The sequence below is a fragment of the Crinia signifera genome, chromosome 6, assembly GCF_055691185.1.
Source record: "Crinia signifera chromosome 6, ASM5569118v1, whole genome shotgun sequence".
Lineage (NCBI taxonomy): Eukaryota > Metazoa > Chordata > Amphibia > Anura > Myobatrachidae > Crinia > Crinia signifera.
In genome coordinates this window covers 280,457,191-280,471,676 of record NC_139222.1, presented here as the reverse complement: position 1 = coordinate 280,471,676, position 14,486 = coordinate 280,457,191, and the positions used below count along the sequence as shown (strand labels likewise).

The 14,486-nt window shown below is 46.4% G+C and overlaps 1 protein-coding gene across 2 annotated transcripts in view; it reads left to right on the top strand.

The window, feature by feature from the left end:
• The first annotated feature begins 30 nt into the window (after positions 1–30).
• NHLRC2 (NHL repeat containing 2) overlaps positions 31–14,486 on the top strand; it is a 54,675-nt gene continuing 40,219 nt past the window's right edge. Inside the window, exons 1-5 of one of the 2 annotated variants that reach the window (XM_083149764.1) lie at positions 31–436; positions 3,770–3,922; positions 6,412–6,867; positions 9,876–9,997; positions 12,616–12,745. In XM_083149764.1, the coding sequence (XP_083005890.1) occupies positions 217–436; positions 3,770–3,922; positions 6,412–6,867; positions 9,876–9,997; positions 12,616–12,745 (1,081 nt within the window). In that variant the 5' untranslated portion in view covers positions 31–216. The remainder of the gene's footprint in view (positions 437–3,769; positions 3,923–6,411; positions 6,868–9,875; positions 9,998–12,615; positions 12,746–14,486) is intronic. The other variant, XM_083149763.1, reaches the window with a different exon arrangement.

The following is a 14,486-nucleotide window of genomic DNA, read 5'->3' as shown; positions in this document are numbered from 1 at the left end:
AATGTGGCGAATCTGGTCAAGCGAATGCGGAGCTTTGGCTGTGATGTAAATACAAGCGGAGAGCGGAGTCGCACTTTCCGCACGTTGGAAATGGACGCGGGGCGTTTTCTCGCAGGGAAATATTCTAATTGGGGGATAATGGCGTTAGGATAAGGGGCACCTAGCTGTGGCCCTACTATAGTGCGTGTGTCAGGCCTCATGTTGTGACCGGCGCGAATGTGCGACTCGCAATGTGAAGCTGAGGCCGCCGCCCGACGATCAGGGTGGAGCAAGATGGCAGCCTGCAACCTGCAGTCCCTGGTGCTGCTGCAGAGCCCACTGGAGGGCGCTCTGTTGGAGGCTCCGAGTCGGGAGGAGAAGGAGAGGCTGGTGCTTGAGTACCTGGGGGAGGTGAATGACCGGGCTGCGGAGCTCAGAGTCCCCGGGTTCTCCCCAGGTACCGAGTCCAGCACATGGCCCCCCAATACTGACTGTCATCAGCATGCTCTGCTGCTGTGTGAGGCTCTGCATGTTCTGCTGCTGTGAGAGGCTCTGATTCTGTATGTGTGAGGCTCTGATTCTGTATGTGTGAGGCTCTGCATGTTCTGATGCTGTATGAGGCTATGGTTCTGTATGTATCATTGTATGTGGCTAACTGTGCTTAGAGTTTTTGCCATGCTCTGGTTCTGTGTGAGGCATGCATGCTCTGGTTCTATGTATGTTCCTGCTGTAGTGTGGTTCTGCAATGCATGCTCTGTGAGGGGTATGCAGTAATCATCTCTACATTTACAGTATAGAACGTTAATGTCAGCGCAATAAATGTAGACATGGACAGAATCATCAGGGTTACTGCCACACTTGCTACTCTCAAGGAACATCGCCCAGAGGCGGATGCAATGGCACCATTCTTGCTCATTTGTGTCATTAAAATTCTAGCTCCATCCTTGCAATAGAGCGCTGTTTTAAGAGGCTGTATAAAATAGCCAACCCCTCCTCTTCGCTCCTCACAAGATCTATGTCATTCCTATCCAATCACATCCCCACTGTACAAGCCACACATAGCAACACTCTTTTTCACATTTTCCATCCTCCTGGCCAAACTGCTGGGTCACCGTATCTTACAGCACACCAGGAACCTTTGCATTCTGGTGGAACTGATGCCTATTTCCCTATAGATTGTAAGCTTGCGAGCAGGGCCCTTATTCCTTTGATTGTCTGTAAATAACCAGGTTGTTTTATCACGGTCTCATATTGTAAATCGCAATGGAGTATGCTGCGCTATATAAGAAACTGTTAATAAATAATAGAGTGCGGAGCAAACATGATGTGATCGTGCGACCAGGCCACCTCGGGTGACACATCTCACCAGCCACACCCCATAAACACTGGCTAGGCTGCCTCTTGCAAGGGGAGGGGGCAGAAAAGTCAGCATGTGTGTCTACTGTCCTGTCAACATTCTGACCGTGTTCACATTGTATCAATGTCGGTATGTTCACATTCTCATGTATGAAATATACCGAACCCATGTAAGACTTTGCTATGTTCTGCCTGAGATACGGTCACTAGGTTGACATGCATTTGGTCGACAAGGCTTAGGTTGACTTTGCTAAGGTCGACAAAAGCATTAGGCATTTTTTAACTGTCGTGCCAACAGGAGGTATTTCATATCTTACCATGCACTATGGTATGGTGAGAGAAGCATGGCCAGTGCAGCGGTACATTTACGTCGGTGTCCCTGTCGACATTCAAGATGAAACACTCATGCCGATCTTTTGACTCATCCTAATGCTTGTGTTGGCCTTCCGACCCTGTCGGACCTACAGTGGTCAACCTAATGCATGTCGACTAGGGTGGCCAATCCCAGGATCGGCAGAATTTGGCCCCAAAATGTCTGAGATTGTATCCAATCCCTGGATTAGACTGCTTGTGCACAGTCTAATGGCAGGCAGCATTTGAGCCAACGCTGCCCAGCTGTTCCCGACCCCGGCGTGCGTCCTGCACAGTGGGACTCGGTTCTAGGTCACGCTACGCAAGCCGCACCTCTGCCGTCAGAACCCTCTGCCTCGTGGCCTGCGCTCCCCGAGTCCTGACCTGTGGCTGCAATCTCGGTGGCACATAACCCCCTGCTGACTGCCTCCACGGCGCCCGTATCACCTGCAACACCCGCTGACCGCCGCAGCACTTCTACCTGCCCCACTCCCCTTGTAAGAAAATGTGGGGGACAGATGCATTTTATTTTAGGGATGCCAATCCCGGGATTGAGCATTTTTCAATTTCTATTCCCAGTATTGAAAAAATGCCCCGGGATTGCCATCCCAATGGCCCAAACCCATTCTGCCTTATGGCCCACTGGCACTTTGTTTTATCTTCAGCTATAAACCAGCCTCCTGTAGTGGAAATAGATGAGTGGGGAGATCCCAGAGGGTGAAATAGGAGCAGGAGAGCAGTCGGGACATAATGCCTGTTAATGATTCATTTCCTTACCAGTTATTCTATATAAAGCTATTCAGAATATGAATGTACTATATATATTTTTGGCTATTCACATAATTTCCTGCCATAGTGGTGCATACAATCTATATTCTCTACCACCTATATGTATATATTTGGGGTCAGTTTTGTCAGCAGTCAATTAAGTTTCTATGCGAACACAGGGAGAACATAAAAACTCCACACAACTTGAATTGAGCCCATGACCACAGTGTTGTGGGGCAGCATAGCTAACTATTGTGGTACCATAGTACCCTCTTTGACATACCTGTGCCCCCTAACTCCATCCCACATCCTCATCCAGACAGCTCCCTGCTGGTCGCGACTGCAGAGAGAATGCAAATACAGAGGAAAGACATGCTCAGGTGACCCGACAGACAAACGATCCGTGTTATTTGTATATGCTGAAAAAATAAATCTGTGTATCAGTAATTCTCTGAAAAATATATCCCCACCGGACTTCTCCACTCTGCGTCTCATATCCACACTCATTACTAGATCCCATTCTCAATTGTAGGACTTTCTTTGGGCAGCACCCACCCTATGCAATGCCCTTCCATGCCTCCAAACTTTGACGCGTTCCCTGAAAACTCACCTCATCAGGCAAGTTTATCGTATTCCAGAACTCCCACATACTGTAAACTCCATTAGCAGTCATATCTAATTGCATCCCATCAGGAGTGTCTTGTAATCTGGTCGGACTGCCATGCTATGGAATTCTATCCGTATGTATCCCTCCTATTATCCCTATAGATCAGGGTTGCCTACCCTCCCGGAATGGCCGGGAGGGTCCCGGAAATCGGGTCCCCCGGAAAGGGGTGCAATCCTCCCGCATATCCCCCCCAGCTCCTGCGATGTGTCCCTCGGCGGGGGGGTCCGCAGGTAAAATGCCGCGATCGCGGCATTTTAGCCCCGCCCCCCAGCCGTGCAATGACGGAAATACCGGCATTGCACGGCGGGGGGGGGGGGGGGGGGCTAAAATGCTGTGACGCTGTAGACATGCCCCCAACAGGGCATCATCTGTGTGGCCACACCCCCGGAACGCCTATTTTTCCAGTCCTGGAAATGGCCCCGCCCCCCTGCCTGACAGAGCTGGCTGCCCTCTCCCGGAGAGGGCAGCTCAAAAGTCGGCAACTATGCTATAGATTGTAAGCTGGTGAGCAGGGCCCTCCTACCTCTATGTCGGTTTGTTACTACCCAGTTTGTTTTATCACTGTTTCCAATTGTAAAGCCCAACGGAATCTGCTGCGCTATTTAAGAAACGGCAAATAAATAAATGACATTATTGTCTCTTTTGCAGGGTTGGAATGGCTGAACACTGAAGGATCCATTTCCCTACACGGAGATCTGCGTGGGAAAGTGATACTGCTGGACTTCTTCACATACTGTTGTATAAACTGTATGCACATTCTTCCTGACCTGCATGCACTGGAGCAGCAGTACTCTGATACAGGTAATGTCTCTGGTCCTCTGCTGTATGTATATAGATCTATATCCTGCCCTAGGACGGGATGTACTAACCTTGCACAGTACATCCTGCCACTTACTAACATATGTCCTTACTCTTCCCAATATGAGATGCCCCTTGCGATGATTCCTGAACGTCCGGGTTTATAACCCAGGAAGCTGTTTGGTCATGCAGTGGATCATCCATTGTAGATCATCCATGGCACCATCGATGGTGGACCATATGATTGCTGTAACTAAATCCAATATGAGGATCATGCTGTCACTGTCCACAAAACTACAGTTACAGTCCTCTAATTGTGTTCTAATGCTCTTTATACGCAGAGTGCTAACACTAAGCCACCTGTTCTATTTGGGGTGCATTCTACCCTGCAGTGAGTAAAAGGATAGGTTTACCATATAAGCCAAAAATATCTATGTTCTAGATACTGCCACCATGTGGTGGAAGTTGCTAACTGCACAATAGTTAAACATCATTGTCTTAAGCTGGGTACAAAGCAGAGCACCGTTTAGCTGACATGCCGCTTTGTAATGACAAATATCCTGCATTGCTCAGTGTGTGTGCCAGTGATTGTGCCATCCCTCAGTCGCTAGCGACGGACACTAGATTTGATGTGCTCCACATTAAACCTATTCTGATGAAGGATGGAACATGATTGTTCTGCCCTTCATTACATTTGTTCCATTGTGTACGTTCAATCTGTGCCCAAGGGCATTCATTCTGATGGTGGTATGAATGCCTGTCACTCCAGTGTGTACCCAGCTTCAATCTATCCTGAATGGGCTCCCCGGCTACATTCCTATTGTTAAAATGTGGTCCTGTATTTATTACTGTGTGATATTGTACAGCTGAGCATTTACTGTTGTAAGTTACCTCTGCATGGAGAAAGTGTAAACTCGGAGTCCTGTAACCAGGGTTACCAGATAATCCCTGCACATATGAATTACACAGGTCCCAGGTGTCGGAGTTCATACTGACTGTCATCACATTCGAGTTAAGTTTGGCCTCAGAACCCGTGTTAGAAAAAACTTGACTGCTCATCGGATGTAATGACAGTCGGTATGATACCTGGGACCTGTGTGATTCATTTGTGGCCCTTAAAGGATTCCTCCAGCGGTGCACAGGGTTATACACGTGATGTAGAACTGCTATGTACAGTTACACATAAACATACATCTAGCCTCAAAACCCCATTTAGATGCCTGGTGTAAGGGAGCAGCGAGGTCCCCGTACAACTCTACTAGTGTGGTGGTGTTATTTTGTTCATTTTTGCAGAAAATGCATCTTGGTTGCAATGCAGCATGGCTAGGACATGCAGAAGACACTGCTCAGTAATGTTATATGACCGTGTATATTGTGTGTGACTGAGTCTGTTTATGATACAGTTCATACTGACTGTCATCACATCCACTGTGCAGTCAAGTTTGGCCTCAGAACCCGTGTTAGAAAAAACTTGACTGCTCATCGGATGTAATGACAGTCGGTATGATACCTGGGACCTGTGTGATTCATTTGTGGCCCTTAAAGGACTGGGATATATTGGGATATAAGTTGCGGCTGTTACATTGTAGATATTCAGACATACAAGTGTCATAGTCTCTTTGAGTGTCCTAGTTGCGTTACAACTAATACCCCTTTCACATCGCAGATGCCAGGTCACACCAGGAATTTGGACATGGGTCCGTCCCAGGAGTGACCCGGCATTTGCAGCGTTTAACTGCTCAAATCGATCCGGCGTATTGGCAGGTCACAGATGTCATCCGTGGGCGGAGCAGCGGGATATCAGGCGAGGAGGCAGAACTGAAGTGATGCTACTGCCTCTTTCATAAAAGTGAATGGGACCTGGGTCGCTCGACCCAGGTTACCCATTGACACTGCCCTGCAACTCTGGTCCGATTCGGGAATAACACTTCTTTTATCCCAGGTCAGATTGCTGGGTTGCTGGACTCGGGATATTCGAAATGGCCCTTACACACCGCACGCTGGCCCGGGTTATTTGTGCGGTGTGTAAGGGGAATAATGGCCAAAGAAGCCCATTGCTAGCAGTCTCACAGCACCTGACGAGAGGGGCCGTTTGGCCCGACTGCAGCAATGATGTATGCGGACACATCTATATCTATATGTGCCAATAATAACATGGTTTTTAAAGCTTATAAGATTCAGAGTTTAGACCTGTCTAAGGAAAATGCCATTTGGGAGCCCAAAAGATGGACTTTTTGTTGCCTCCCAGAAGCTGATTTGTTGCTTTGGGCAAGTAAAGTATTTTACGTTATCTCTCCCAAGTATTGCTACATTTCCCATCAGTAAATGGTCCTTCACTATACAATGCACCGATGGTGTCTGAAAATAGTAATAAAGTAGATTTAGGGGCCAATGTATCAAAGCTTTGCCAAAATATCACATGGAGAGATAAAGTTCCAAAAAAATAGGTTCTTTTAAATACTTCAAGAGCTCATCTTTTTTTATTCTTTCAGATGGCCTTGTAATTATTGGGGTCCACTCCGCAAAATTCCCGAACGAACGGGTTTTGGATAATATTAAGAGTGCCGTCCTGAGATACAACATCAGTCACCCCGTGGTGAACGACGCAGACGCGACCTTATGGCAGGAGCTGCAGGTATCCTGCTGGCCCACACTGGTCCTGCTCGGCCCACAAGGAAACCTCCTGTTCTCCCTGGTCGGGGAGGGCCACAAAGAGAACCTATTCCTCTTCACCTCCACGGCATTAAAGTTCTACAGAGAGAGAAATGAAATCAAGTCTGGACAAATCCCACGCCAGCTCTACAGGGACTCGCTGCCTGAATCTCCGCTCCTTTTCCCTGGTAAGGTGGCGGTGGATGTGGCGGGCGGCAGGCTGGTTATTGCCGATACGGGGCATCACAGGATTCTGGTGGTGACCACAGATGGCAGAGTCCTTCACACTGTTGGAGGTGAGATCCGAAGCATAATCTGTATTGTTATAGAGTATATCGCCTATGTCACACTTACATATGTAAGTGACAGTCCAAGCACACATGGCGTCCTGTTTTCATAGACTTAAGACACTGACTGCAAGTAAACCACAGTGACTGAGGGGTAGATGTACAGTATGAAGCAGTGATAAGTAAGGAGAAGTGGCCATGGCAACCAATCAGTACTGAAGTAACATCTATAATTTGCATAATATAAAATGATACAGAGCAGCCGATTGGTTGCCCTGGGCCACTTCTCCTCTGGCTCACTTCTCCCTTATCACTGCTTCATACATCTACCCCACAGTGACTTAAACAGCACATGCAGGCAACTGTTTTGCTGCCGAGGAAGTCAGCAAGAACCTAGATATGGGGTATACTGTGGACGCACTCTACCTGGACTTTTCAAAAGCTTTCGATACTGTGCCGTATAAGAGGTTGATCGATAAAATAGAAGATTTGGGGCTTGGAGTACAAAATTGTAGCTGGGTAAGAAACTGGCTGCAGGATAGAGAACAGAGAGTGGGGGTATATGGTGCATTTCCAGGTCGGATACCTGTTCTAAGTGGAGTACCAGCGGGATCAGGGCTAGGGCCGCTTCTATTTAACATATTCATCAATGATCTAGAAGAGGGAATACGAAGGATCCATCTTTGCGGCTGACACAGACCTGTGCACGGTGATACGGATGTCTCCACACTACAGAGGGATTTAAATAAACTAGATGGTTGAGTGGAAAATGATGTTCACTGCTGATAAATGTGAGGTTCTGCAGCTTGGGAGACATAACCAGTATGATAGTTATAAGCTAAACAGGGTAGAATTGGGTAAATCAGATTTCCAAATTGACAACAAAGTGCGGTGCAGTACACAGTGTTGAGTAGCAGCAAATAAGGCCAACAGGATACTAGCCTGTATAAGAAGGGGCATGGAAGCTAGGGACGTCAATGTAATTATACCACTGTGCAGGGCACTGGTTAGACCTCATCTAGATTTGGTACAGTTTTCGGCTCCTCACTACAAAAAGGACATTCTAGAACTGGAAAAAGTCCAGAGAAGGGCGACCAACCTAATAAAAGGGTTGGAGTCATTAAGCTATGAGGACAGATTAGCCGAATTACGAAGGTTTACACTGGAAGAGAGACTTTTTCGGGGTAGACATGTACATTTATATCCGGGGGACAATATAGCGAACTATCAGGCACCCTATTGAGGTTGGAGACTATGGGGGAAATTTACTAAAGGAAATTTGTATAAAATAGGTGTATTTGTATTTAGAAATACACTAAATATGGCAATTCGTATTGATGTGCTATCAATACGAATACGAATTGCCGTATTTTCGGCATGGTAAATGTCAAAAATAAGTGTATTTCTAAATACAAATACACCTATTTTTTACAAAATTCCTTTAGTAAATTTCCCCCTATGACTTTATCTCTCCAAGATTTGATAAATCTAATCTTGCTAATTTCATCTGCAGTTAACTAGTAACATACTAATTAGATGTAGACAGTTACCAGTTGCCAGGTATACAGAGTTTCCGCTGTAGAGTGAGCTGACCTGTGACAGCAAGTGGTTTCCTGTGACTATGAGGTGCACCATTCCCAATGTACAGTATAGTCACCCACCAATGCCTAGGACATAATGCATTGTAGGCTATAATGGGTGGGCAGCTGATACACTAACTGTAGTCTATAAAAGGTGCTGATACACTAACTGTAGTCTAACTGTAGTCTATAACAGGTGCTGATACACTAACCGTAGTCTAATTCTAGTCTATAACAGGTGCTGATACACTAACCGTAGTCTAACTGTAGTCTATAACAGGTGCTGATACACTAACCGTAGTCTATAAAAGGTGCTGATACACTAACTGTAGTCTAACTGTAGTCTATAACAGGTGCTGATACACTAACCGTAGTCTAACTGTAGTCTATAACAGGTGCTGATACACTAACCGTAGTCTAACTGTAGTCCATAACAGGTGCTGATACACTAACCGTAGTCTAACTGTAGTCCATAACAGGTGCTGATACACTAACCGTAGTCTAACTGTAGTCTATAACAGGTGCTGATACACTAACCGTAGTCTAACTGTAGTCCATAACAGGTGCTGATACACTAACCGTAGTCTAATTCTAGTCTATAACAGGTGCTGATACACTAACCGTAGTCTAACTGTAGTCTATAACAGGTGCTGATACACTAACCGTAGTCTAACTGTAGTCCATAACAGGTGCTGATACACTAACCGTAGTCTAACTGTAGTCCATAACAGGTGCTGATACACTAAACGTAGTCTAACTGTAGTCCATAACAGGTGCTGATACACTAACCGTAGTCTAACTGTAGTCCATAACAGGTGCTGATACACTAAACGTAGTCTAACTGTAGTCCATAACAGGTGCTGATACACTAACCGTAGTCTAACTGTAGTCCATAACAGGTGCTGATACACTAACCGTAGTCTAACTGTAGTCTATAACAGGTGCTGATACACTAACCGTAGTCTATAACAGGTGCTGATACACTAACCGTAGTCTAACTGTAGTCCATAACAGGTGCTGATACACTAACGGTAGTCTAACTGTAGTCTATAACAGGTGCTGATACACTAACTGTAGTCTAACTCTAGTCTATAACAGGTGCTGATACACTAACCGTAGTCTAACTGTAGTCTATAACAGGTGCTGATACACTAACCGTAGTCTAACTCTAGTCTATAACAGGTGCTGATACACTAACCGTAGTCTAACTCTAGTCTATAACAGGTGCTGATACACTAACTGTAGTCTAACTGTAGTCTATAACAGGTGCTGATACACTAACCGTAGTCTAACTGTAGTCTATAACAGGTGCTGATACACTAACCGTAGTCTAACTGTAGTCTATAACAGGTGCTGATACACTAACCGTAGTCTAACTAGTCTATAACAGGTGCTGATACACTAACCTCTCTCATTTTCCCACGTTGTTCTTCTCAGGATGTGAGAGCGGCTGGAAAGATGGAAGCTTCTCGGAAAGCCTCTTTCACTCCCCCCAAGGAGTGGCTGTTGCAGGGAACGTTATCTATGTGGCAGACACGGAGAACCATCTGATTAGGAAGGTACGCCGTACGTGTCTGGCAGTGTGGCTAAGATTATTACTGTTACATTGTTATGGATTGTATGGGCCTGTAGAATACTCCTGCAAACTCCGTTGAGTTGTTTTTAAACCCAATTCCAGGGTAATATGTCAGCACCTGCGATTCGCAGACCGTTTGGGAGATTTCGGTGTTTTTTAAAGCAGTGATTGCTTAAAAGGCAAAATCAGGTCAGTTTTGCATTGCGAATGATTGCCCCTTTAAAAATTGTGACACTCGCAGGCTCGTACATATTGCCCTAAATATATTATTGGTCTCGAGTTTCTGTGCTTAAAGCGTGTCGACATGGATAAAGGTTGACAAAAGTATTAGGTCGACAGTCAAAAGGTTGACCTGAGTTTTTCACTTTTTTTGTCACCAATGTCGACATGGACACATCTAAGTGTACCGCTTCCCCTGGCATGGCTTCAGGCATGGAGCTTCGTTGCGGATGAAAGGGTTATGGAATACCTCCTGTCGGCCAAAATTTTTTTGAAAAGACTCATGTCGACCCTTTTGCCCTTTTGACCCTTTAGTACGCACGAGGAGACGGTTGTGATTAATGTGACACTTGTGTATATGTGTGTGCGGCAGAGTCTCACATCTGTACACCCGAGTGCTACAATGTAGCAGCCACAGCTGTTATCCGATACAAGCTCAGTGTACAGACTGTTACACACAATGGCCCTTATTCAGATCTGATCGCAGAACAAATTTGTTCTCAAAATGGGAAAAACCATGTGCACTACAGGTGGGGCAGATGTAACATGCGCAGACAGAATTAGGTTTGGGTGAGTTATTTTGTTTCTGTGCAGGGTAAATACTGGCTGCATTATTTTTACACTGCAATTTATATTTCAGTTTCAACATACCCCACTAAAATGTAACTCTCTGTGAATATGTTACATCTGTCCCACCTGCAGTGCACATGGTTTTGCCCATTTTGAGAACAAATTTGTACTGCAATCAGATCTGAATAAGGGCCATTATACAAGTATCCTATCCCATTAATCAGCACGGTCTCCACATGAATCGCCATCTCATTTCATTGTGACTTAGACACATTTCTAGCAATAAAAGACAACTGACGTTAACTAAGTTGCACAGGACCTGGCTGGTCACTTGTGCCAAGCATCTCATGCTGCGTGGTGCATTGAGGCCTACCTAGGTAAGGCCTGCCCTGGTATCTTCCGCATGTTCCCTTTAATCATGTGTACAGCATGTGTGCAGATTGTAGCGGTACCCTTGCTCGCCCCGATGACCCTGTGATACTTTTTATTTGGAGCTGAAATGTGCCGAGGGGCGCATGGCAAGCGGACGTGGTATACTTACATGGTGCCCGCTGTGCTTTGTAACGGGCAGCTTGCGCGGCGCCATGGGTGCCGTACTGAGCAGTCCGATGCTGCGTCCTAGGAGCACTACTGCAGCAATTGGTGTAAAAGACGCCTCCTGCTGCAGCGCTACCACCGAGGCCTCAAAGGAAGGATGCAGCTACCACCGAGGCCTCCAAGGAAGGATAGGCAACTCCAACCACATCTCATGTCAGCGCCTGGAGAATTACACAGGTCACCTGGCCTCCAAATTGTTTGCAGCTGCTTTAGGTCTTTTATTCCTTGTATCCCGAATCATACGATCATTATTGTAATAGTTGTGGCTCCATTGATAAAAAAATATTTAAATTTTGGGTACTCTTTACTTAACACGGCGGCCATCGCGGGCATTGAATGCACTAAAAAATCGGGTGCGACCGACGCGATGCCCGCGATTTCCCATAGGGAACAATGTTAAATGTCTCAATTGACCCAATTTTCCTGTTCAATGCCTCAATTGACCCGATTTTTTCATAGGAAACAATGTTAAATGGCCCACAGAGGCCAAATAGGCACCCTGAAGTGTGAAATGGCCCCCACAATTGTTAACGCCACCCCACGATCAACGTCAACCCGAAGCGTGGCGAGCGCAGCGGTACGCGTCCTACGACCTTTTCATACCCCCACTATCCACGTCGGCGTGGAGTTGAGAATAGAATAGTGTCCGAGCCCGAAGCGTGGCGAGGGGACGCGGATACCTGTGAAGCCCGCGAAGGGACGCGTTTTCCTGTGAAGGTATCCGCGTCCCCTCGCCACGCTTCGGGCACGGTGGCTCGCTGCGCTCGCCACACTATTCTATTCTCAACTCCACGCCGACGTGGATAGTGGGGGTATGAAAAGGTCGTAGGACGCGTACCGCCGCCCCTCGCGGGCTCGCTGCGCTCGCCACGCTTCGGGTTGACGTTGATCGTGGGGTGGCGTTAACAATTGTGGGGGACATTTCACACTTCAGGGTGCCTATTTGGCCTCTGTGGGCCATTTAACATTGTTTCCTATGGAAAAATCTGTTCAATTGAGGCATTGAACATGAAAATCGGGTCAATTGAGACATTTAACATTGTTCCCTATGGGAAATCGCGGGCATCGCGTCGGTCGCGTCGCACCCGATTTTTAGTGCATTCAATGCCCACGATTTTTTTTACCTGCGATGCCCACGATCAAAATCGTGGGCGCCGTGCTAGGTAAAGAGTACCAAATTTTGTAGTAAAACGATTTAGTTTATAATGTCTCCAGGTTGATCTGGAAGCGTTCACAGTGAGCACTGTTGCTGGTACAGGAAGTCAGGGAGCGGACAAGGAGGGCGGAGCTCAAGAAGAGGCGCAGCCAATCAGCTCTCCCTGGGATGTCGTATGTGAGGACTCGGGTAAGCACGTCCATCACATTCCACTACCTAAATATATTCTCCTATGTTATTCATCATTTCGGATACGGTGTTTATAATTGGTGCTCGCTTCATTTCATCTACCGTAACCGTGAGGAATATTTTATGTTGCAGCTGCAATGATAGCGGACGGGGATCAGCGTTTAAGGGCCGCTAGCTCTTTGATGTTCTATCAAATACAAAAATTAAGGGACATACGTTTAAAATATTGTTGCTATAGGAGTTTTCTTAATTTCTATGCTGCTTTTATCGAATCTTCTCATTTTTTATTTTCGTTCACTATGATACCTGTTATCTCCTTCTAGATCTGTGCTGTCAGTATAACCCACTCCTGGTACAATTGCTTCGGGCATGACCGTTTTTTCTTGTGGAACTCATCTCAGATAATTCTAGTATGTATTAAGCCTGGAGAAGAGATAAAGTGGAAGGAGATAAAGCACCAGCCAATCAACTTCCAACTTTCATTTTCAAGCACAGTTCATTGGCTAGTGCGTTATCTCCACTTTATCTCCAGTTTATCTCTTCTCCAGGCTTAATACATCTGCCCCACTGTGTTGTATGTTTCCCATTGGGTTAAGTTCAGGGGACTGTCCAGTTCATGGGGTCATTCAGTTGCGGTTGTTCTTGTGCTATGCAGGACCCATTCTGTCGCCACTGTTTAGGGGAGGGTCCCAGGGATCTTTGTCGTGGTGACGGCTGTGTTACATAAGTTTTTTGGGGAATGTATTTTCTTTCAGCTGTGATCATGTACATAGATAGTGTTCATTCTAGCATCCGCTATCTTTAAAAACCCATGCAGTTCCTCTTCCCTGCCTGGGGTGTCGCTGTCTGCTGTGGTGTTTCTAGTACAGTGTGGTCTGTATATCAGCACTGATATGCAAACCAGACCTGTGCTAGAAACATCACAGCAGACAGCGACACCCCTGGTAGGGAAGAGGAACTGCATGGGTTTTTAAAGATAGCGGGTTCTAGAATGAACACTACATAGAGAAAGATGGCGCCAGTGTGGCTTCTGCCACTGCCATAGACGGAGTCGATGTTCCTTGTTACTGCGTCAGTGCTGTGTTTGCGTAAACAGTTGCTGGGCATCTACATTATTATCCAGGCCGACCGCATAACTTGCGATTTATTAGGAAGTCCGTGGTCTGAAACATCGCAGCTGCGTTTCGTCATGTGCATACAAATAAGGCCCGTTGTTCCGTGGCCCAGAATCGATGCTGTTCCGCTCAGGTCAGTCCGCTCCTCCTTTGGAACTGTCAGCTGACTTCTCCACACCCTAAGCCCTTTGGGATCAATCTTCAGAAGTCTTCAGTGCGCAGTTTGTGTTTGAAACCCAGTAAGAATATTCTGGAAGGCCGTTTTCTGAATGGCTCGGCGGTAACCTACCATTTCCAGGATACTTGCCAGATTTCAGGAGGCCAGATCTACCGATGTTCTGAGAAATGATCGTTGCTAAGTCTAGATTGCATTTTACACTGTGTTACGCAATCGTCAGTTGACATCTTCAGATGTTTTCTCCGACCGGCCGTCAAAATCAAAGCCCTGAGACCTCCAGAGAAAATAAAACCGTTTTGCTGTCGGGAGAATGTTCGTTTTGGATGGTCAGTGTCGCCTGCGGTTCGGGCATTGTTCTTTGCATCCCGGTACTTCTTACATCTACATTGATTCATCGGGGTCCTCACCTCCATGCAATTTTGGTTTGTGTTTGTTATCCTGGAACTAG